The following is a 26,110-nucleotide window of genomic DNA, read 5'->3' on the forward strand; positions in this document are numbered from 1 at the left end:
ATGATGATGCAGATAAAACCAACTCAACAACCGGGTCAAGCGGGAGCGGAACCGTAATGGGAAATGTAGTGGAAATTCAAATTAACAGGCGCTCTTGTGAATGAAGCCGAGCCGGTGGCATATAGGAGTTCGCTCATGAAGCGTGCGCGGAACCGTGACTCATTGGCGCGGCGGCGGTAGCGGATGTGGAGCATAACATCGCGTCTTTTATTATCAATGGTGAAGCGATGATGAAGTCACAGTTCTGGATGCATTTCAATCATGGGTTAGTGATTTTTTTTCGAAAATCCTAATAAATTACAGTCGCTGGGAATACGTGCCGCGTAAAAAACACGTAAGACCGCGTAAAAACGCATAGATTCCTAAATCCGTGTAAATAACGCGTGAATTCTAAAATTTGCATAAAAAAGCCGCGTAAAATAGCGACCCGCTTCAGAAACCACTTTGAAACCATCTTTCAAATTCTACTTTGGAATAACAAAACCCTCTGTGCAATAACAAAAATTCTGCAGTTCCCTTAGAAGTAGGTATCTTCTAATTTTAGATTACTTTTCAAAGCCTATTGTTTTACGTATCTTGGACTTCTTAGAGTTTCCAAATGAGCTCTTAGTGATATTACATAAATGAGATGAATGCATTACTTTTGTGTGAAGTTAAACGCTTTTCACAATGATATGGAAATACTAATATCATTTTCTAAACTCAGGCGTACATGTACATGATAGAATGAGAGGTGAATGTACAGATTTGATAATTCCGTTAGAATACGCCAGGCATAAAGAATGTTTTATAGAAGTGGATTTGAAACCGAGCGGAGGGCAATTTTTGTGATGATATAAATCTCACGACCTTCCTTCTCGTATGAAGAGGGAGGGAAGAGTATCGGTGTGGAAGCTGAGGAGAGAGATATAAGGTAATCAATTTAATATAGAGATGTTGAAGTTTCTTCTATCTTACCTTTTTCCTTCTTCTTCTTTATTTTCGTTTTCGCTCTTCTTCTTTTTCGTTACTTACTTAATTCTTCTTTCTGGATTCTTCTCCCTTCTTTCTTCCTTCTTTCCTCCTTCATTCTTCTTATTAATTTGTTCTTCCTTCTTCCTCTTCCTGCTAACTCTTCCTTCTTCTTTCTTCCTTCTTCCTCTTTCTTCTTTTCCTCACCCGTCTTCTTTCTACTTTCTTCTTCTTTTTCCTTCTTCTTTCTCCTTTCTCCCTTCTTTTTTCTTCCTTCTTCTTTTATCCTTCTTTCTTTTGCTTTTTTCTTTCTTCTTGTTTCTTCCTTTTTTCTTCTTCCTTCTCAAAAATTCCTTCTTTCTTCCTTCTGATTTCTTATTAATTTTTCCTTCTTCGCTTTCTTCTCCTTTCTATCTTCTTCCTTATTTCTTATTTATCTACCTCCTTCCTTCTTCTTTTTTCCTTATTTCTTCTTTCCTCTTCCTTTTACCTTCTTTCTTCTTTCTTCCGTTTTCTTTCTTCTTTCTCCCGTCTTCCTTCTTTCTTCTTTCTTCCTTCTTCCATCTTCTTTCTTTCTATTTCTTCTCCGTCTTCCTTCTTCCCTCTACCTTCTACCTTCTTTCTTCTTCCATCTTCTTTCTTTTTTCTTCCGATTTCTTCCTTCTTTCTCCCATGTTCTTTCTTCCATCTTCCTTCTTCCTATTTTCTTCTTCCTTCTACCTTCTTCCTTCTTCCTTCTTCCTTCTTCCATCTTCTTTCTCCAGATTCTTTTCCTTCTTCTTTTTTTCTTCTTCCTTCTTCCTTCTTCCATTTTCTTTCTCCAGATTCTTCTCCTTCTTCCTTCTTTCTTCTTCCTGCTATCTCTTTCTTCTTCCTTTTTCCTTTTCCCTTTTTCCTTCTTCCTACTTCCTTCTTCTTTCTTCCTTCTTCCTCCTTCCTTCTTCCTTCTTCCTTCTTCCTTCTTCCTTCTTCTTTCTTCCTTTTTCCTTCTTCCTTCTTCCTTTTTCCTTTTTCTTTCTTCCTGCTTCCTTATTTCTTCTTCCTTCTTTCTTCTTTTTTCTATCTTCTTCCTTCTTTCTTCTTCCTTTTTCCTTTTCTCTTTTCTCTTTTTCCTTCTTCTTTTTTCCTTATTTCTTCTTCCTACTTCCTTATTTTTCCCTCTTTCTTCTTTCTTCTTCCTTCTTCCTTCTTCGTTCTTCCTTTTTCCTTCTTCCTTTTTCTTTCTTACTTCTTCCTTTTTCTTTCTTCCTTCTTCCTTCTTCCTTATTCCTTCTTCCTTCTCCTTCTTTCTTCTTCCTTCTTCCTTTTCCCTTCTTCCATCTTCCTACTTCATTTTTCCTTCTTCCTTCTTCCTTCTTCCTTCGGCCTAACGGCCTTCGACCTAATGACCCAGCATCCACTGCCTCATAGACCAACGCAAAAAGAACTCGCGAGGAAATTATGTGTGACGTTTGAGCGGGTCGTATAATAAACGCAAAATAAACTTTTGTTCGAGTGAATACCCCGCTCAAGTGTCAAAATTAATTAGATGAGTGAATTTGATGAACTCATCAAATGGATTTTGACACTGGAGCGGAGTCTCGAACAAAAGTTCATTTGGCGTTCATTTACGACCCGCTCAAACGTCATAATTTCATAGGGTAGTTCATTTTGCGTTGGTCTATTAGGTTCTGCAGCGTCTGTATCTAACCTCAAACTGATGACTGATTAGTAGTACTTCGCGTTGGACTCGGGGGCAGCCAACCAATCACGAACTCGAACCGTGTCGGAGTCAGTGGAAAGTACTACTGAACTGTCAAAAAAGTTCATTCGACGAGGACCGAATTCATTCGTGACGTCATGCTGCAGAGCCTAATTAGGTTCTGCAGCATGACGTCACGAATGAAGTCAATCCTCGTCAAATGAACTTTTTTGACAGTTCAGTAGTACTTTCAACTGACTCCGACGAGGACTCCGACAAGGTTCGAGTTCGTGATTGGTTGGCTGCCTCCGAGTCCAACGCGAAGTACTACTAATCAGTCATCAGTTTAAGGTTAGATACAGACGCTGCAGAACCTAATAGGGAGGTGCATCGAATGAACACAATGACGTTTGAGCGGTGCGCTGTTTACTAAAAATTAACACTCTTTCATACATCGAGTTCATTCAAAATGAACTTCCGCACCGCTCAAACGTCAAATAATTAACCTATGCACTGCCCCATAGAGTGCTGCATTCTGACGTCACAAATGAATGAGATGAATACCCGTTCATTAGTTTGACAGGTAGCAGTGGTTTGTTTATATTTGGCTGTTTGTCCATTTTAGAAATTAAGCAATTAAATTTCAATTAACTATGACGAAGAAATGTGTTTATAATGGTTTACCTCGCAAAAGCCACTGGGAAGCATATTTCATTCATATCGATCGTTGTTGGCAAAAAAATCAGATTTTGTAGTCCTTGTGAACAAATCACTGCTAAACGTCAGAAGAGTGAAGTTAAGTAAGAGGATGCAGCAGTGCACCAAAAGAACTTAACGGAGATTTTAGGGTTGGGTTCATTTTTCATCGCTTGAGAGATGCCAAAACGAACTCTTCTCCATATAGACCTGTGCAGGAGTTCATCAAATTCACTCACTGAGCGTGTCGTCTTCTCGAACAAAAGTTCATTTTGCGTTCATTATGCGACCCGCTCAAACATCATAATTTCTTGGGGGAGTTCATTTTGCGTTATGCTACGTTTAGACAAGGCAAGTGAATTGAGCAAGTCGCTTGAATCTAACGCGAACTGAACGTGTAAACACCTTAATTCAATTCACTTGAACGAAAAGAAAGTTGAACATGTTCAACTTTTGGCAAGTCAATTGAATTCAACTGAGTTGTTCAATTCACTTGCCCTGTCAAAACGTAGCATTAGTCTATAACGAGTTTATTTCAAATGCATTATGTGTACCTTAAACGTCAAATTAGTTATTGTGTCGCCAGTACTAAATTGTATTCCGACTTCGGACTTTTTATTTCCGAACTTACTTCCGCGACATCATGAACGTCAGAACAAAATTTGAATTTGCTACCAACACATTGTCGGAAGAGCGTTCGGAAGTGTGGAAATCGACTTTCGAACTTCAATTTGGTGCCAGCGACGTTGTCAGCGACATAACAAGCTCTAATTTGTGACAGATAACACCGTGCAGTGCTGCATATTTATTTTATTTTTCCGTGCATGAATCTCGTCGGAAGTGAGTCTTGCTGCCAGTTCATCAGCATCATATAAACAGTTTTAGTCTAAATGCACACAAGTTTAATAATAAGTTAGTTTAATAATAAAGTGCGCCAATGAACTTAACGAAATCTTTGCCATTTGAGCGGTGCTGAAATGAATTCTATTTTTTTAATTCTTATTTGGGTGTTTTTTTAATCCTAAAATTAAATTCAGGAAATTGGTTCCGCCGGAGCAAAGTAACGAAGATTTAATTTAAGGGAAGGCTGGACTGGAGGGCAAGACAACCGAGGGCTTCGCCAAATAATTAAAACTCAAAATTTAACTCTTCAAAATGAAAATCTGTATGTCATTTGACTAATTTGTTCATAACTTTCTTCAGAAGCCAAATTTACTTCATAATTTTAGATGTACGCATAACGCTTGAGTAGTGCTATATTTTTGTGCAAGTGTATATTGCTCTAAATGTAACATCTGACCACATCTGAGGCTAGAGAGTAAATCCAAAATGTCACGTGTCATTTGACATAATGTCATTTGAATTAAATTTTGCCTCCCATGCCCCAGATTACATATCTACATCAATGTCTTGCTAGACAAAGTTGTAGCCACATTTAAGTGCTATAAGTTCGCCATACTTGATAGTTGATAGCTAACTACTTAAAAAAGTTCTGGGAAAATTATATAAATGAATGCAAATGACATTTTACAACACTGGTTAGGATAATAAAAAAACGTTGAGAGGTAGGTCGACGGTAAAATGATGCCTGATGTTCCCTTTGACTGCTGAACTTCTGGTTTTTGAAAGCGCTGCTCTCCGTTGGTTATAAAATTCTGCATCTGAAGGCCAGGATTTAGTTCAGAATGACATGTAACTATTAGAGCCATAATTCGGGACTGATTTGCGATTTGGGCGTAACTTATTTTGTAAACAAACATTGCTTTATGGATTACGAAGAATGCAAGCGTTTTCATCCTAAACTAATTCCCTTATCTGGTGGAGGAAAGCTTAATCTGTCGGATCCATATGAAATGCTTATGAAATGCTTGTTTTAGCAGGAATTCGCCTTCCAATGTTTGTTTACAAAATAAGTTACGCCCAAATCGCAAAGCGGTCCCGAATTCTGCTGCCAGCAGAGATTACTTTAGGATAATTCGATCTTCCTTGTTGCGAAAGGATCAGATCGCCAATTAAGGTAGAAAAAAATGCGATTATTAGATATCCTTGATAAATTATTTGCGAGCGTCTTAGAGGGGAGACGTTTAAACGACTATTTTCTTTCTTTTACTTCCACTAATTAATTTTAGTGTATTTTACAGATACGTATTTCATCCTCCTCTTGAGAACTTCTTCAGTGTTTTTGTTATTGAATGAAGAAAAACATTGTTTCCCAGTGTATCTGTAAAAGAAGCTATTATCTTGTTGGAAGATTGGTTACTTAAACAAAAATCAGACGCAACTTGGAAGACAAAAGTACGCACATAATTACAATCAACAAGACTTTGCATAGAGAAGAACTATTTTACATTAAGAGGAGAATACTACACCTTTACGTGGTGTGTTACGGGGTAAGATCTACCATGGTTACATTGCCAGCTAGAGGCGAATCCTGACCCAACGAATACCTAATGAGGATATCCAACTCCGTGGAACTTATGAGGGTGTCGCTATATCGGTGGCCTCTCGTTAATTAAGTACCACATCAACACTTCCTTCCTTTCCCTAGTTGCGGTGAAGATGGGCGTGGCCAGGAGTTGTAATCCTCATGCTTTTGTAATTTTTGTCTAAGACAGGAATCAAGGATCACTCCCCTTCTTGGTTTCTGATAGCATTCTAGATAAGGATCTCAAAGGTTAAACATGAGTATCACTAGTGTCCAATCTACGAATTACACCGTTACAATGCTAATGGTAATGCTAACTGGTGGGATAAACTCTCGAATTTAGTCAGGTTGGGTTCGGAGACTCCGTAATCGACACCTCGGCTGGAGACGGATTCATCCATGTACCGGATTGAATTGTTCCGGATCCATGTTGCTATTAATTCTAGAACGGATACTGGCGGAAGGCATTAGCCAGCTTTTGGCTCCGTGCCACTGGACAAGACGTGTGCGCGGCCAACTCCGCCGACATTTTTGCACCGTCGCGCCGCCGTCCAAAATTTGGCACACCTCTGATCTATAATTTCCACGCTGATTCAAATTTGAAGACAGACCTGAATAATAATTGTTAAATGTCTAAAGTAAATGATAACAGTAAATATAAATTTGAAGAAGTCTGTAGAAGTTTCCGTGGAAATTCCGGAAATCAATCAAAATAGAAGACTATTTAGCTAGAAAAAAAGTATATTATTCAGCTTAAATGGTTGGGTAACGTACTATTTGGCCAAGTGGCATTCGAACAAATGGCCTTTCGCCGAATGACTTTCGGCCAAATGACGGGAAGGGCCATTTTGCAGAAAGGTGTTTAGCTGAATATATCATTTGATGAACAAGCCATTAGGCCAAAACCCATCTGGCAAAAATGGCATTTAGTCGAAATGGACATACGGCTGAAACTAGGCATTTGGCCGAAAAAGTCGTTTATATATCAATTTTCGAAAATATCATTTGCCGAAATGGTTATTTGACCGAAAAGCTCATTTAGCCAAAATAGTTGGTTTGGTAAAAAGGCTATTTGGCCGGAAATGTCATTTGGCCAAACAGGTGAACATTTTTGACTCGTTATGCTCGTTCAGCAATTGTCATTTGACCGTATGACTCGTTTGGCTAAATTTCTGTCGAACGACCATTTCAGTCAAATGGCATTTGGCCTGATGACCTATTTAGTCAAACGACCTGTGAGGGCAAACAGATTTTTCAGCCAAATTACCAGTTCGGCCGTACGTCGCTTTGGCCAAATGAAATTTTCGGTCAAACCGTTTTCGATCTAATAACCGTTTCGCAAACGTTCATCGTGGCCAAATGAAATTCGGCTTGATGGCCTCCGGCTTAACGTGTTATTCGGCCAAGAAAGGATTTCCTCCAAATATTTTTTAGCCAAACGACCTTCTTCTGAAATTTCTGTTGAAATACCCAACATTTACTATGTTAATTCGAGCAATTTCGTTTGTTTTGTTGCAATCCACATTTTGAACAATCTCTTGCGGAAATTCTGAAGAATTTTCCGTCCTCCGTGAAAATTCGTTAGGGTTTCCGGTGGATAGTCGTAATAATTTATGTGTAAATTTTAAAGAATGCTCAATTGAAATTCCAAGGAACTTTCCGTGGATACTTACTTGATACTTGATGGGGTACAGCTCTTCGATGAACCTACGCCGAATGGAGTATCCCTCTCCACTGGACTCGATCCTGGGCCAATCGCTTCCAGCCGCCCTGAACATTGAGCGCCCTCAGGTCCTCTTCAACTGCAAAAAGCTATCGTGTACGTGGCCTTCCACGAAGTCTGCGTCCTCTTCCGGGTTCTCTATTAAATATTGCCTTTGCTTGACGTTCTTTCGGCATACGAACAACGTGTGCAGCCTACCGTAGTCTGCCGTGTTGTATAAGCTTAAAAATATCCAGCCCTTCATACACCTGGTACAACTCGTGATTCACGCGACGCCGCCAGATACCGTTCTCCTGTTTACAGACGAGTATTGTCCGCAATACCTTAGGCTCAGCCTCCTTTAACGTCCATGTTTTATGGCCGTATAAAGTCACCGTATAAAGAATCAGAGTAGTATAAAGAGCGAGTTTTGTTTTCTTTTGCATACTACGGGACTTAAGCTGGTTACGAAGTCCGTAATGAGCCCTATTTGCAGCTGCAATACGCCTTTTCACCTCGCGGGTATCATCATTATCGCACGTCACTAATGTTCCAAGATACACAAATTCTTCTACCACTTCAAATTTTTCACCATCCAGCACCATTTCGCTACCACCACCACTAATGAACCCATGTTGATTGCCAGCGACCATGTACTTCGTTTTGCTGGTATTGATCGTGAGTCCAATCCTCGCTGTCTCCCTCTTAAAAGGCACAAAAGCCTCTTCCACGGCACGGCGATCAATTCCGATAATACCGATATCGTCCGCAAATCCTAGGAGCATGTGCGATTTTGTGATAATGGTACCGCTTCTTTGCACACCAGCTCTCCTAATCGCTCCCTCGAGCGCTATATTGAACAGTAGATTCGAGAGTGCATCACCCTGCTTTAATCCATCTAAGGTAACAAATGCCGTCGATATCTCATCCGCAACCATTGTACTTGATTTCGATCTGTCCAACGTTATTCGAATCAGCCGTGTCAGTTACGCCGGAAAACCATGTTCAAGCGTAATTTGCCATAATTCATTCCGTTTCACTGAATCGTACAACGCCTTGAAATCAATAACCAGAAGATGTGTCTGCAAGTTGTACTCCCGGAATTTATCAAGGATTTGTCTCAGGGTAAACATTTGATCCGTCGTTGATCGGCCCTCACGAAAACCTGCTTGGTATTCGCCGACGAAGGACTCTTCAAGCGGTCTCAATCTGTTGAACAGAATACTGCTCATTGCCATGTTTGAGAAGTTCAGCAGGGAGCTGGTCCTTACCCGCAGCCTTATTGTGTTTCAGCTCTTTAATAGCTTTCCTAACCTGTGGCTGTTCTTGCTTCCTTGTACCGATCTCTATTCGATCGAGTACCCGACACCATCATACGGCTTCTGGCAACGTTCTCCTCGTCTGTCACACTCCACATTGAACCAACCCGTCCTGGGTCGCCTCTGTGCAGTGCCTACCACTTCTCGTGCTGTTGCGCTCACCGCTCCATGGATCGACTCCCATAGATCGTTGATGTTGTCGCTAACGTTGTTGGTTGCACTTATCCGTTCGACAAGCTTCTGGTGGTACTCATCCGATAGTCCTTCCGCCGACAATCGCTGGATATTGTAACACATCGTTGACTGTGATCTTTCGTTCGATACAGTTGACAACCGTGATCGAATTTTACTGACAACAAGGTAGTGATAAGAGTCAATGTTCGGACCTCTAACTGTCCGCACATCGATAACGTCCAAGAAATGGCGCCCATCCACCAAAACATGCTCTATTTGGTTGCAAGATGTTCGGATGTTCTTTCGTGAAAAGTAGGTGCTACTGATGGCCATCCCTCTGACAGCAGCGAAATTTACTAGCCGTAGGCCGTTGCCATTGGTAGCGGAGTTAAGGCTCTCCCTACCGATTATGGGACGGAAAAAGTCCTCTATACCGACCTGAGCGTTAGCGTCTCCGACAACAATTTTCATGTCATGCTTTGGGCACTTTGCATAGGCTTTATCAAGTCATTCATAAAACGTGTCCTTCACGTCATCGGATTTATCGTTTGTAAAGGTTGATTAGGCTGTAATTGAAAAATTTGCCCCGTATCCTCAACACACAGATTCATTCGCTAATGGGTTTCAACCTCATCACTCGTTTCATCTGCTTGCCCATCACTACGAAATCAACTCCGTGGATATTCTGCATATTTTCCTGTAGAAATTTGGAGTAGTTTTCAGTGAAAATTCTGAAGAACGTCTCATGTAAACGTCGAAGAAGTAAACGGGAATACCGAAGAGCTTCTCTTGAAACTTCAAAGTAGGTCACGCAGATAATAATTTTAAAATTAATATTTTGGTAAGCGTAGAGAATTTTCTGGGGAAGTTCATAGGATTTTTCATAAGATTCTCCCGTGAAAGGAGGCTTTACAGCTCAGGAATTTGGTTCGTATATTCTGTCTTAAAGTATTTTTTAGAGGTCAGGGATTGACTGCATTTTTTAAAAAGACGAACGTAATAAAAAAATCGCCACGCCGCTATGCCGCCACCGCCGATTTTCGAACCGGCGCACATCTCTACAGTGAACCCGCGTCAGGGGGAGAGCGATGCCGGTCACGTTTTTGGAAAATTCCCTCAGAATATTTCCAAATTTGACTTTTGACAGCACACTAAAAACTGATTGTGTATCAATAATAACAACAATGAGAGTATGAATAAGGACGCAATGAGAAAACAGAACTGTGCAATAAAAATCCTATTCGACTAAATGCTGATGTCATATTAGAAATTTGGAGACAGCACTCGTCGATAGAAAATCCTTCCGCACGCGATGGCATATGAGCAAGTCAAACCACCTTCCTTTTGCCAGTGGAGATATATCAGCTTCCACACTGATATTCTTCCCTCCCCCTTCATACGGGAGTTTGGCAGAAGGAAGGTCGTGTGATATGTGCCATCACAAATATTGCCCTCCGCTCGCTTTCAAATCGACTTCTATAAAAAAAACATTCTTCATGCCTGCCGTATCCTAACGGAACTATCAATTCTATACTTTCGCCTCTAATTCTATCATAAACATGTGCGTCTAAGTTTGGAAGATGATATTAGCATTTCCATATCATAACAATTTTAGGCTACTGTTGAATTATATGTTTTTCAGAGCGTCTGTGCGTAATCCGCGTAAGTTAATCTATTTTTGACTGTGATACATCGAAAATGAGAAAAGGGATCAAGTCTACTCAGTACCCGTAACATTTATGAAAAATATTCTAAACAGTATATACCATATCGAAATAGAAAATAGTGTAAAAATCGGTTGCAGAAACGCACAAACTGCCGAGTTTTCTTTTAACTAGCAGATTTTACTGGGTATAACACTTTCAGTAAACAACAAATTTAATTTAAAAAAAGATATTAAAATGTGCATATCTCCAGATTTAGTTATTGACCATCATTTTTCCAGTTCAATCAAAGTTAATTGCCTATATTCCGAGTATTACACCACCCGACTAGGACATTAATTTTCAATGTTCTGAAAACTCAGATGTGAATATGTACATTATGTGGAAGATTTCGATTTGAAAAATGTCTTGTAGGCAGTGGTGTAGCCACGGGGGTGGTTTTGGGCATACAATTACAACAGTTACATGATCACATTATGCTAAATTAGTTTGGGTGAGGTGACAGGTGAGTGTTCAAATAGTGCATAATTCCCAAAGTGGTGGGTCGCGACCCCCCAGTCTGTGTAAATCTTATGGAAGGTGGTCTCGACCCCCCAACTTTGGGAAGCTATGAAATAGTGTATTCTCTGTATCAAGTAATAAATGATTCAAATTCTCCAAAGACAGGTTTATCTATCGCTTTTCAAGGTCTTCCGAGCATACAATGTGGCACGATAACATGGAATCTGTTTGTTTTCTGCAGTAACATGATTTTTTGGCAAAATTGATCATGCGAAGTAAAGAAGGTTGTACCATTTTGTACAGATTGATCATATTAAAGCCCATTTTGCATTATTGCAAAAAATAGCGTGTGCAAATCGTTGCAAAACTCGATTTTTTTCAGCACTCGTGGTATTTTTAAAATGTAAGCCTCGTACAACGTACAAATCGAGCTGAAAAAATAATCTGTTTGCAACTAAATAGTTCCACAAACTACTATTTATTCCATATGATTATTTGAAAATATTGTAGTTCATTAGTATAAGTTTTTCTGACTGGCTTTATTTAATTGACATGTTTCTAAACTGGCAAATGGGAGAGTAGTTTTAAGCCTAAGCTATTATTGTTTTCCGCCTGCTTTTTTTCGTTAAAAAATGGAAATACCCATAACATCCCATCAGAGCCGATCTGTTTCGCTAATTATATCTACCCGCGTACATGGGTAGAATAAAACATCAAACTCGTCGTATAAACTTATACACACATTCATTACTTACTTTTTGATCCACCCGAAGAGTCCCATGGCTGCGGAAGATTCTGTCGGTGCTGCTGCTGCTGATTTTCTTCGCCTGTCAGTATCCGTTACAATCCAGCGAACACAATCGCACACCAATCCGACTTGGGTGCCAACAACAACAATAAATCATCTGTTGCTAGTGCTCAATAAGAACTACAACTTCACACTTCTTTGTTTTTTTCCACTGCAATCAAATATAACACTAGTCTTCCAATACTATTACCCATGAGCACAATGCCCCGTGTCTGTCGTCAGTTGCAAAATTGTTTTTTTTGCTTCATACTTCAACGACTCAAATCGAAAAACAATCAACAAATCACCGTGAAAATCGATATGATAAAGATATCAGTTGCCTCCATCTCTTCACCATTTGGATTTGTGTTAACACTTTTTCATAACTACCCTATATACCATCAGCTAAATATTAAAAGCTTCCATTTTTAACACATATTTATCCTGCACTCCAAAAGAACCAAAATCACTGCCACAATACATGGTGCGATCGTATAACTGATTGCCGGCTAACGATCGTCCAAATTGTACATCTTCAGAAGCTATCAAAACGGTACTAAATAATTCCTCTTTTCGCTGCTCGATTGTTGTTTTATTTCTGGCTTAGCAAATTTGATCACACTAAATATTGAACTCGATTAATAACTGCATTGCAGAGCTCATCTAACGATGCACAATAGATCACTATTTCTGCCCTAAGTACGTTGCGTCCGCTAAAGCTAACGCCACTCCGCCACACTGTCACACTATCACTGATCTGGTTGTTCCAACCCGCAGACGCCCAGCGTCGATCGATATTTGCAGCGGCTCTCAATCCACGGCAGTGCCGCTGATGAAGCACATGTTTTCGCAACGCGTTGTTATGGTTATTCCGCGCAACACGCAAAGAAACTAAGCTCACGCACGGCCATGGGCGACGACGCAGTAACCAACGTCCGTACCCGACAGCTGTCTAGTCGCGAGTGGTTCGACGCTCTGATGATGGCTGCAGCCGGTACGCGCGCGCGACACGACGAATGAGGAGAGAGCCGGTAGGCAAGGAATTCGTAGTTTTATTCCACCTGTGATGAGCGCAATTCTTCAATCGAATTTTTGGAGTTTCTTCTGCAACCACCGATCTGCAGGAACCGAAACTATTTATAGGGTAAGACGGTATAATGCGCCCCACCTGGCCAAAACGCCCCCCTTTGATTTCTAGAAAACTATAACTAACTAAGGGTCAAATTCAGTTGGTACCTATAAATATTTGTAAAACTATCATCCTATGTGAATATGGGAATATTTTTGTATTACTTAATGAAAATATTTGCAAAATACAAAAAGTCACAGTTTTGATGTAACTTTTAATGTTTGTTTGCTGAACATTCTGGAGCGACTCTGGCATACTGTCCGCAAAACTTGCACTGGAACACTCAGTTGGGCAACAAAATTACTTTTCTCAGTGGTTAATATGATATAAAATTGCTTCCATCTTCAAAAATGTAACGATTTTCGAAAACATGTTTCACTGGTCAAAACGCCCCAGTGTAGGCAGGACGATATGCCCTTACCAACTGGACACAAGCGCAGCGAGCCTGCAGCAGTTGCTTCCAAATTGTATGGAAAATATTGAAATGTAATTCATACCTGCTTGGATGGACCTATGTTGGTTTTTTAATGTCAAGCGCATAAGGATTTGTAGGCTTTTTATTATGGGATTGATAAAATTCTAATGAAGGGCTATTAAATGATTTTGGTTGAGGTGGGGCGTATTGCCCAGGCACTTTTTAAATTTCATTTTTTCACGACTTTTCAAAAAATCTTTATTACGTGTTATCTATAATATTTTTATGTGACTACTCACGGGCAATGTATTTGTGACTTCCTGCACTACCAAATAACACAAAGTTTGCATAAATTGCGTTGAAAAGTAAAAAGTTATCAAGGAGTTGCCTTAGGGGGGGCATATTATACCGTCTTACCCTAGTTGAACTTGACGCAATGATTTTGTTCTTTAGACACAGACACGGAGTCGCGATCCAGTAGCAAAATAGCATGATCGACCAACTTCAGTAGGTAACTTAATTTCCCCCTATCTGCGCCTGTCCCTTCCTTACAACAGATGGCTTGTTTTGCGATCTGCTCTGAATTTCAGGTGCTTACCTATAGCCTATACATGTATCGAACCGAAACGAGGGAAAGAGATACCGATTGAAATCACATTCTCTGAAACATTGATGATGACCATCATGATTGGCTGTGGCTTTGGTAGAGTTCTGAAGTTCTAGATTCTTCCATGATTCTTGTTAGGAACATGGAGCATGTAGCGTGTTGGAATATAAATTACATATATTTTAAGAAATTCTATGAAGTTTACCATGGGGGCAATACAGAACCGTTTTTAACATTTTATTCTGACTCTTCTTATGTATATTTTCTGATACTACAGCAACTAGTTCATATAATTACTTTTGAAAGTTATCTTCTTCTATCTTCTTCTATATAGGGGAAAAGACGGCTTTGGCAGGTTTTGTTCTATTATTGGCAGGGGGGTTTTTGACGACCGAATTTTATGAAATTTGGCCACAATATTCTTTGATATGCAAAGAATGTTCAGGCCAAATTTGAGCATAATTAGTCATAAAAACCCCCCTGCCAATAATAGAACAAAACCTGCCAAAGCCGTCAATCCCCATAATAAAAATGAGTTGAGATTTTCTTCCTGATGATTTAACTCGCGAACGGGTTGACCGATTTGCGAGATTTTTCCCTAATCAATTAGTTTTGGGATCCGCATGGTTTGTATATACAAACAGCTGGTAAATTTAACGGGGAAATGTAAAAAAAAATCATTGGAATACAATTCTGGGTAAGCTGTTGAGGAAATCAAAACAAACGCACGGAAATTGATCTAGAGTGCCATGCTGCAAAAAGTTCATTGTGACATTTGCAGCACCCGAGCAAAGCTGTTTTTCTCGCTAATAGACTAATAGAAAGATTAAATCCAAATCCAAATTGCTTTTTCTTCACCTCCGCTTAACTCTTAAGCGATGCTTACCCATACGCTTAAACCTGGTTTACGCACTAAGCGGAGGTGAAGAAATCGGCCCTAAATGATTTCAAATAAGCACTCGGTTTCTGTAGGAAAATTTTAAAATTATATTCGAATGCATTTAGGAGAATTCCAATGTTTGAACGTAGTAGGTAGACCTGTGCGCCGATTGAAAAATTGTCGGCGGCGGCGTGATAGATCATTTTCCGTCAGCCGTGGCGGCCACTCGGAATCAATTAATCAATTCAATAATCGACAAGAAGCGAGAGTAATCGATTAGTTACTAATCAATTAATCGGGACTTTTCGACATCTCTACTAACGTGTACGTACGTGTTCCGGTCGGATACATACTACCGAAGCTGGACAGTATGGAAGCCCGAGAGAGTATCCGCCAGAAGTGAATGAGGAGCAAGCCAAAAAGAGTAAATTTGTAAGTGTCTGATTTTATAAACTGTGTGTATTAACCCTTTCAGGACGGATGGGTCATATATGCCCAGCGTTTTTGATTGGCTGTGTAAAATCACAGAAAAGAGATAGGTCACCACTTTCTTCAGCAAAACTGTCCACCAGGATGTTGGCTTTGCAGGAAAAATATCAGGGGTGAAGTTTGACTATACCTTGAAGACGCAGATATCCGAAACCTTGGGAAGATTTCGCTTCTAAGAGCATGCAAATAAATCTGGCATGTTTGAATCCTAAATCACATTGTTTGATAGTTCTGAATACTCAGACAAGTTGAGCCATTCTGAACGTTATTCCTGTGAATAATTTCAGGAGTACGAGATGCTCAAGGTTGAATGCAAAAAGTTCTCTAGTTCAGCCCATGATATCTACCGGACCAACCAAGGTTTTTGCAATGGCCTTATCGTTGGTATACATCTAATCTGATTTAATAAGCATATACGTATCATGCAAATCCAATTTTCTTGAATACGGGATGCTCAAGGTACTCGAAAACGTTCTGAAGTCCAACCCACGGTATCTACCAGACCAATCAAGGCTTTTGAATGTTCTCATCGTCGGTATTCACCCAATCTGGATCAATAACCATGTAAGCGTCATTAAAATCCATTTTTTGACGTAGGACTTACGTCCTTCTTTACTATACTGGTTGTCATTGAGGCATTCCACGGAGGCAATCCAGTCGATCTTGAGCGACCATTTCGAAAATATCTGAAACTTTGCACAGTTTTTCAATTTCATCTAAATCGTCATTTTTTGATATCAAATCCTCATATTGAGTCACGGCTACCTTTTGAAAAGTTAGTATGTGAAAATGGTTCAAAAATATTTAAAAAGCTGCACAGCAAAAACGGAAAGTTCGATTGTTATGATTTTTTCAGCAAAGTTAGACAACTAAATGATAGTTCTTAAGAAAGTGTTTTTTTTTACCTTTAAAAATATCATTTTTGTCACAAAAACTCAAATATCTCAAAACCCTATCTTTTTACCAACGTAATTTTTTTAGGGAAAACGGTCCATTATATTAGCTATCTACCATAAAAATTTGGTGATGGTAAACTAATAAACAAAAAAGTTATGACATTTCAAACATTTCACAATTTTCACATTTAGTAAAAAAAAAAATTTTCCGTGTAAGTTATTTCGAGAATTGCAGTTTGATGCAGATTTTATTGTTAAGGGCTTTGCGTGATTTAAACAAGTTGTTTTCATGATATTTTGATTTAATTATTCATAGCATCTATAAGAAACTTAGACACGATCCAGTGTTGTGATCAAAAGTATTGATAATGTCATAATTTTCATTGTACGTGACTGGCGAAAAATTTCTTTTAATAGTTTTGAAACCTGTTGATAATAAGAAACATATCAGAAATGTTATTTTTAAGACAAAAGCTGCAAAATCAAAGATTTATATACACGTATACGTCTATAGTTTACCTGCAAAAAATATACCTCTTAGAGAATAGACTTTATGATCGGGAGGAAACGGGTATCTTCAACAACAACAAATGCATGATAGGTACATACCATTACAATGCTCACGAAAAAGCAAAAAAATTACTACCACTAAGGTTGTTAAAGATCTTATGGTAATTTTTTTGTTCAGTCAAGCAAATGACACCAAACTAGTCAGTAAAAACTTAAAAGTGATTTTGTTTATTGGAATATAACGAACAACATGAGTAGCCGCTTTCTCAACTGTTGTAGGCCGTTTGATGGAAAAAAGTGTTCAAAAGAGTTACGAAATCTCACCGAAAGCATCATAGATAAACTGAAAGCGACTGGTTAAGCTCCAATGTCCACATTGAATACATATCTACGCATTTGCACGTCCTGTCGTCTAAACGTTGACAAAAGAGCAATCTGTATATCATCGGTTGAGCAGAGCGCAGGAAGTTCGAAAACGACAACAACTGAGGAATGGACCAATCAATAAGCAAAAACTGCCGCCATGAAATGAGCAGATCGCGCCACCGTAGACATGTTCTGTCAAACACACATGAATAGAAATATGCGTATACAGTGTCGCCATTGTTTTGATGCGGTGAGTGCAAAATGAGTTACCTTGATTGATCCATTGCCAGATGTATCAAGTGCTGAGAGCCTTGCCACCGTACCATCAGCGAAATCTGTTTCAACAAATCAATCGGAAGATGAGTGTATCCAAAAGGTCAACATCGAACGCTTTAACGAGGGCAAAGCTGGGATAAAAGTGACTCCGATTAAATGTGAGTAAGATGGACTACGTTTGTTACCCGGAGAAAAAATACCGTGAAATAAACGAAGCTGTACGAAGAAACCTCATCAAATTAGGACCTGATGATGTGGAAAATACAGACTACGATGAGGCAATTATAAATATGAAGGAAAGGTTCTCGAATGCAGCCACGACAAGGAAAGAAAAATTATTGATTTTGTCGATGCTGTCAAGTTCGTGGTCTATTCAGGATGCAATTGATGAGTTCAAAATCAATAGAAATACAGTAAAAGAGGCAAAACAATTGAAGAATAACTGTCTTTCAACCAAAAATACTTGGTCTAGTACTGCATTAACAGATGAGACAAAAGAAATAGTAGTTAAATATTTTGAAGATGATGAAGTAAGTCGAGCTATGCCTGGTCAAAAAGATTATGTATCAGTAAAAACCCAGATTAATCCACCTAGCGGTGATGGCGCCTTTCTCGCGTAAAAAGGTAATAAATGTAGCCTTTACGCTTACACCTCGATGATGTACAAGAAAGGCAAAACAGTTACACCGGCTCATGTTATGATAGAAAATTTACACTAGTAGACGACAGATGGCGCTGTCAAAAGTTTCTCGAATTTCCCATGTTCGAATTTTGACTTTCGGACAATTTAGTACTATGTACATAGTACTATGAAACTGAACGAAGAGCATACTTACGCCTAAATGCGTGCAACACGAGCATCTTTATAGTACGATGAAACTCTTAATGGGAAGCCACGGATAAAATATTCATAGATGCAAGGCATTTTTCATAACTCATTATTGTTCTATGTGACTATGTCTCATCACTATTTTAATATTATCTATTTTTTGCAATTTGCAATTATTATGAAATTCAATAGTGATCAACAGCGTTTTAGTCTCTGTCGGATGCAATTTGTTGCAAGAAAATCGATTAAGAGTTTCTATGTGAAAATTTGGCTAATGTTTTTTATGGCATTTTGTGCACACACACACGCACACACATACACACACACACACGCACACACGGACAGACAGACATTTGTTCAGCTCATCGAGCTGAGTCGAATGGTATATAACACTATGGGTCTCCGGGACTTCTATCAAAAGTTCGATTTTGGAGTGAAATGATAGCCTTTCGGTACAACTTAGTTGTACGAGAAAGGCAAAAAGATGGAAAGCGTCAAGCAATTCAAAAACGATTAATGATGACGACTTTGAAAGAAGCGTACACATGTTTCAAGGAAATTCACGATAATATTAAAGTAGGTTTTTCCTCATTTGCAAGCCTTTGGCCAAGGCAATGCAAGCTTCTTTCCAATTCAGGAACACATAATGTGTGTGTGTGCACAACCCATGAGAATATTAATCTTATTTTACATAGTTTGAAAAGAATCAATTTAACAAAGGATATTAAAATGTTAACTGGTAGTCTTTTGTGTGAAAATACAACATCAAATTGTTATCTACGATCTTGTTCGGATTGTCCAGGTTCTTCATCATTGGAAAATACTTTATTCGCTGAGTTTGAAGAAAAATATATTGATCAGTTATCATGTGAGCAATGGGTGACCACGGATAGGTGTGACCTAGAAACTGTTGTAAAACCTGTAGATGAGTTTATGTCATATTTTTGCTTGAAATTAGAAAGTTTAATTCCTCACGATTTCATTAAAACAGAACAATCCAGCTTTTTAAAAAATACGATACATTACATTACATTACAATACATTACAAAATGGTAAATTTTTAGTCATTTGTGATTTTTCTGAAAATTACAGCTTTGTATTGAAAGATGAAGTGCAGTCCCATCACTGGAACGTACAACAAACTACAATTCATCCATTCGTTATTTATTTTAAAGGCAGTGCGCAAATTGAACACTTAAGTTTTATTATAATTTACGAAGATTTATCGCTTAACTTTTCAAAAGGACCTAAGTAACATTTTTTTCATGAATTAATTTGAATAGCGCAATCAACAGAACAACATGAAAGCTTTTGATTGCAGTACTCAAATTAATTCATGAAAAAAGTGTTACTTAGGTCCTTTTGAAAAGTTAAGCGAGATTTAAGACACGATTCAGTATCCGTAAACTAGTTCATTGAAAAAATGATTAACTTTTTACGCGTTGATAAGAATAAAGTAGTCAAAAAGATATATTTCAGGTCTGATGGAGCAGCGTCGCAGTACAAAAATCGTAAGAATTTTTCGAACCTATGTCAATTTAAATCAATGTACGGAATTGATGCAAAATTGCATTTTTTTTGCTACGTCACAGGGCAAAGGTCCTTGTGATGCTATTGGAGGAACAATAAAGCGCATGGCCAAAAGAGCAAATTTAGCCAAAGAACGTGAGCATCCAATTAAAACTGCGAAAGAACTTTTTGATTGGGCGAATCGTAGAAAAGAAAAAGATTTAACCAAATTATCATTTTGTTTTACTACTACTGAAGAGTACGAAATAAAGGCTTCAGAGCTCAGCGAGCAATATAATAATGCAAAAACGATCCAAGGAACCCAAAAATTTCACTGTTTCATTCCATTGTCGGAAAATAAAATTAAAGCAAAACTATACTCAAACTGTGCTGATAATAATTCAAAAGTGTTCGATATTGTAAAAAATTTGAATAAAAAAAATAAAAAATAAGTATTAATAAACTGTTTTCATGATATCATAACCCATACCGAAATTCAAACCCAAAACTCTTAGAGTTTCTATAACAACATTGTGTAACTGCCACATTTAATTTAATAATTAGGATAATATGATAGATCGAGTAGAGAGACTCATCGATCATTCCCTGCAAAAAATATTCTGGTGCTGATATTAAATGTCAAATCTAAGATTATTTTTGTGATCTGTTAATTCATTTTTATTTATTTATACATATAATATTTATACATATAATATACACAATATCAATGAATACATAAATATGGAATATTATAAAACAACTTGTTTAACTCACGCAAGGCCCTTAACAATAAAATCAGCATCAAACTGCGATTCTTGAAAAAAAAATATACGGAAATTTTTTTTGTTTACTTTGTGTGAAAATTGTGAAATGTTTGAAATGTCATAACTTTTTTGTTTATTAGTTTACCATCACCAAATTTTTATGGTAGATAGCTAATATAATGGACCGTTTTCCCTAAAAAAATTACGTTGGTAAAAAGATAGGGTTTTGAGATATTTGAGTTTTTGTGACAAAAATGATATTTTCTAAAGCAAAACAAAAAAAAATTTTACGGTGTACATTTTTTTAAGAACTACCATTTAGTTGTCTAACTTTGCTGAACAAATCATAACAATCGAACATTCCGTTTTTGCTGTGTAGCTCTTTGAATATTTTTGAACCATTTTCACATACACCCTTTTGAAAAGTTAGTCGTGACTCAATAAAAAGATTTGATATCGAAAAATGACGATTTAGATGAAATTGAAAAACTGTGCAAAGTTTCAAGTCAATAGAAAATCATGAATTAAAAATTTTGTTAAATTTTGATGCAGTTGGTTGGAATCGCTCATTAGATTTTTGGAAATCGAGAGCGTTACGCTGGAAGGGAAGATTTCGAACGTTAGTAGCGCCTTTATCTTTCGATGGATTTTGAAGATTTGTATATCAATCGACTCGGACACTCTCCAGCAATTTATCAATTTCATTGAAACTTGAGATTATTAATGGTAAGCTATTGAAATTTTTAATTCTTGTCAAAGCCAATAAAAAGTTTATATATAACCAATCTCGTGCATTCCTGACACGGACATCAGAATGCTGTATGTCACGGGCCTTCGGGTCCACCGCAAAATGGGTTTCCAGTAGCCGTGCGAGCAAAGGGGTAGGAATGCCAATCCGGAGATGGCGAGTTCGATTCTCGGTTCGATCTAGATCTAGGATGTTTTCGGGAAAGCATAGTGTATCCATTGTACTTGCCACACAAGATACATACTCATGCAATGGCGGGCATAGAAAAACTTTCAATCAATAACTGAGTTTAAAAGTTGGCCAAGTTCCAGTTGGAATGTAGAGCCATTGAAGAAGAAGAAGAAGAAGAAGAAGAAGAAGAAGAAGTGATCATGATGAAGAGGGTTCGACTGATGTTGGTATATCGGTGCTACGTCTAACGACGTTGCAGTCTTGGATAATCAAAACGAATGTTTTAGATTTTTCCCGACGTTTCGACTCTATTTCGAGTCTTCTTCAAGGGGAGAATTCTACGAAATAGTTTGTCGTTTATAATGGATCAATCGCCGCGAAACTGCTGGTGGGGATTCTCATCGATTTGTTTTCGGTGAAAAATGACAAAACGAAACTTTGCCAGACTGTCCGGACGTTTCAGTCGATTTACTGGCCTTCGACCATCTTCTGTCGTTTATGGGTACATACTCTGTTGGTGTCAGTGGCGTATCCAGAAAATTGGTCCGGGGGGCGGGTTCTGAAAATTTTATTTTTGAAAAAAAAAAAAATCTTCCAAAAATTTTGTCTCTGGGGGGGGGGGGGGGGTTATGCCCAAACTCACCCCCGTGGCTACGCCACTGGTTGGTGTCAATTTTTAAATTGTACATCGGATATTAAACTAAGTGAAACTAAGCAATTTTTGTAACAGTTAATTTCACTTAGTTGCTCACTTGATTCTTACTCAAGATGCACACTGACAATGAGGTTAACCTGAGATTTGTTATGCGTTATCGGACTTGGATGATCAATAAGTTCAATCGTTACAGTTTCCAGGACATTTTGGAGGTCTGTAGTAGCTTGTATGGGGGCCCTCCTTAGCCGTGCGGTAAGACGCGCGGCCACAAAGCAAGACCATGCTGAGGGTGGCTGGGTTCGATTCCCGGTGCCGGTCTAGGCAATTTCGGATTGAAATTGTCTCGACTTCCCTGGGCATAAAAATATCATCGTGTTAGCCTCATGATATTACGAATGCAAAAATGGTAACCTGGCTAAGAAACCTCGCAGTTAAAAACTGTGGAAGTGCTTAATGAACACTAAGCTGCGAGGCGGCTATGTCCCAGTGTGGGGATGTAATGCCAATAAGAAGAAGAAGAAGTAGCTTGTATGATCAGCATCATCAACGTGCACTGCCCACACGAAGGGAGACCTGACGACGAGAAAGAAGCGTTCTACGCACAGCTGGAGCAGACATACGATGGATGCCCACTGGGGGACGTCAAAATCGTCATCGGTGACATAAACGCACAGGTTAAAAGGGAGGAAATGTATAGACCCGTCATCGGACCGGACAGTCTGCACATCGTATCGAATGTCAACGGCCAACGATGCATAATCCCGCGGAATGGTAGTCCGAAGCACCTTCTTTCCCCGCAAAAATATCCACAAGGCCACATGGAGGTCACCTAACCAAGAAACGGAAAACCAAATCGACCACGTTCTAATCGACGGTAAATTCTTCTCCGACATCACGAACGTCCGCACTTACCGCATTGCGAATATTGAATCCAACCACTACCTCGTTGCAGTATGCCTGCGCTCAAAACTCTCGACGGTGTACAACACGCGTCGAAGTCGGATGCCGCGGCTTAACATTGGGCGGCTACAAGACGGTAGACTAGCCCAAGAATACGCACAGCAAGTTACGTATTGCTGTCAGGAAGTGCTTAATGAACACTGCTTGCGAGGCGGCTCTGTCCCAGTGTGGGATGTAATGCCAATAAGAAGAAGAAGAAGATATATTTAGAAATTGTATGAAGTTTACAATGGAGGCAATACAGAACAATTTTCAACATTTTATTATAAATCTTATGAGGTACTTTTTGACTTAAACTACCTCTAAGGAGAAGGCTCGGATACAGGGTGCAAAATGAAAATTCTAAATTCGGGACGGTCACGAAATCATGTAAGATTCATTAATTTATTTAGTTTACATCTAAACAGATAACACTAAATCAACAATTTGACGCCATAATATACGGTTCGAGGCCGCACTCTCTCCATCCTCGAATGCGTCCTACGCTGCCAGTCGTTTTACACCTGGTCTGCTCCAACTAGCTCGCTGCGCCCACGCCATCTCGTATCTGCCGGATCGGAAGCGAACACCATCTTCGCAGGGTTGCTTTCCGGCATTCTGCAACATGCCCCTGCCCATCGTACCCATCGGCGCATACCTTCTGGACGTTCGTCGTAGAGCGTGAGTCAGGTTTGTAATTAATGGATCCCTTGAGCAGTACAGAGACTCCTGAATCAAACGGCCTCAGGTTACAGCTCACCTCAAGAAAGCTGGACAGGTACTTCTCGCACTCAAATAGTAGGAAAACCACAGTATTTTACAACAGGACACTTTATTCGGCTCTCTCTTTCTCTAACCTTCGTAACACTTCCCAACCCTTTTCTTCCCACTTCCTTATTCGCTACTCTAACTTTACTTCGGGGCCCCTACTTCCTTCCACAGCTCCACCAATCCTTCCTTTCTCCACCACTGCTTCCTCTGTCAATCTGCTTCAAAGGCTTCAACGGCGGTAATTCTAGAACGCCGGCACCCGATGGCGACACAATGTCGGGGTCGGGGTGGCCAGTTCGCGTAGCTTGGTAAGAACACGCGCACACTCGACCCGCCAATATGGTGAATCATTTTCGGCGGGTACGATGCCGGTTTCGTCGAGGATGTGCACGACGGCTCACGTATACTTTCAAATTGAAACGGCTTGCTTTGGACTTAATTTAAAACGACGGGGTTCTAGCCCACAACACCTTCTCTATTTCTACTGTCCACTTTAATAAATAATAAATTGCTAGCTCGGATTATAAACTTTCTCGATCGAATGCTTTTTCTTTAGTGGAGAAATTTGGACAGGGAGATATTTATTTAATGTGGGTAGTCTATGACTCGTCCCTGGTCAGTGACTCCATCATATATGCCACCCCCTTACGTCCAAAGGGCCTTAATCGGTCCTCTGGTGGGACACCAGTTCAGTGGGTGGTTGGTTGCGAGGGTGGTGGTGAAGCTCAATTTAGGACCCAGCTACTACAGGGGCTGACTGGGAAAAACATATGACACGAGTATTACCTGCATTTACAACATTTATTCCACGAAATACACTACACTAAACACGGATTTCTCGGTAACACTCAGCATAATAAACAACACTTACACATCCTTCGCCGCCACATATCGTCTTTTTGCACACCGCCAAGGATGGTCTTAAGCACCCATCTATCAAATCCTCCTCGAGCTTGGTCCAAGTTTCAAGTCCGTAGAGAACTTACGGTCATATCAACGTCTCGTACATGACACATTTGGTGCGGTGGTGATTATCTTTTGACCGCAGTTTTTGGAGCCCGTAGTAGGCTCGACTCACAGATGGTGCGATTCGTATTTCTCGACTGACATTATTATCAGCGTTAGCAAGATCCGAGGTAGACGAATTCGACCTCCCCAGGGTATCCCTGTCTATCGTTAACATGCTTCCCAGGCGGGCACTGCCGCGCTCGGTTCCGCCCACAAGCATGTACTTTGTCTTTGACGCATTCACCACCAGTCCAACTTTTGTTGCTTTTGTTGCCACCTTTTCAAATGTTCGGCCAACAATGTCCATGTCATCCGCGAAACAAATAAATTGACTGGATCTGTTGAAAATCGTACCCAGTGTTACATGGCTCTCCGCATGGCACCTTCTAGACAATGTTGAACAACAGGCACGAAAGTCCATCACTTTGTCTTTAGTCCCCAGTGCGATTCAAACGAACTGGAGAGTCTGCACGAAATCTTCACAGTTTTGCACACCATCCATCGTTGTTTGATCAGTCTGGTAAGCTTGTGGGAAGCTTTTCTCGTCCATAAATTTCCATAGCTTTATACGGTCTATACCATCTCATGCCACCTTGAAATCAATGAACAAATGGTGCGTTGGGACCTGGTATTCGCGCATTTTGAAGGATTCGCCGTACAGTAAAGATCTGGTCCGTTATCGAGCGGCCACTAACGAAGCTAGCTAATAACTTCCAGAACTTATTCACTAACGGTGACAGACGACGGAAGATGATCTGGGATATCACTTCGATGGTACCATTAAGTATGGTGATTGCTCGAAAGTTCTCACACTCCAGCTTGTCGTCTTCTTGTAGATGGGGCATTCAACCCCTTTCTCCCACTCCTTCGATAGCTGTTCAGTTTCCCAGATTCTGACTATCAGTTTGCGCAGGCGGCCAGCTTTTTCGGCCCATCTTGATGCGTTAGCTCCGATACCATCCTTACCAGCTGCTTTATTGGTCTTAGCTGTTGAATGGCATACTTACCCTAAAGGTGGGGGGTGGTTGGCTTCCATCGTCCGCTGAACTGACGTAGTCATCTCCTCAGCTGCCTTGACTTTCACCGCCTGTACTCAGCGCCATTCAAATGTTCCTCGTAGTGCTGCTTCCACCTTTCGAGCGACACACGTTCGTCCTTCAAGATGTTCATATTATCCCTGCAATTTTTGGTGACGAAGTCTTTGTGGATGCGTTGAGCTCTGATAGAACTTGCGTGTCTTTTAGAACG

The 26,110-nt window shown here is 39.6% G+C and overlaps 1 protein-coding gene across 1 annotated transcript in view; it reads right to left on the reverse strand.

The window, feature by feature from the left end:
• The window catches only part of LOC134223901 (uncharacterized), a 102,995-nt gene extending 90,198 nt beyond the window's left edge, over positions 1 to 12,797 (reverse strand). Inside the window, exons 1-2 of the mRNA XM_062703126.1 lie at positions 12,291 to 12,797; positions 11,869 to 12,179 (exon numbers count right to left, since the gene is read on the reverse strand). Coding sequence (XP_062559110.1) covers positions 11,869 to 11,894 — 26 coding nt within the window. The 5' untranslated portion in view covers positions 11,895 to 12,179; positions 12,291 to 12,797. The remainder of the gene's footprint in view (positions 1 to 11,868; positions 12,180 to 12,290) is intronic.
• Positions 12,798 to 26,110: the final 13,313 nt, after the last annotated feature.

Source organism: Armigeres subalbatus, chromosome 3, assembly GCF_024139115.2.
Source record: "Armigeres subalbatus isolate Guangzhou_Male chromosome 3, GZ_Asu_2, whole genome shotgun sequence".
NCBI lineage: Eukaryota > Metazoa > Arthropoda > Insecta > Diptera > Culicidae > Armigeres > Armigeres subalbatus.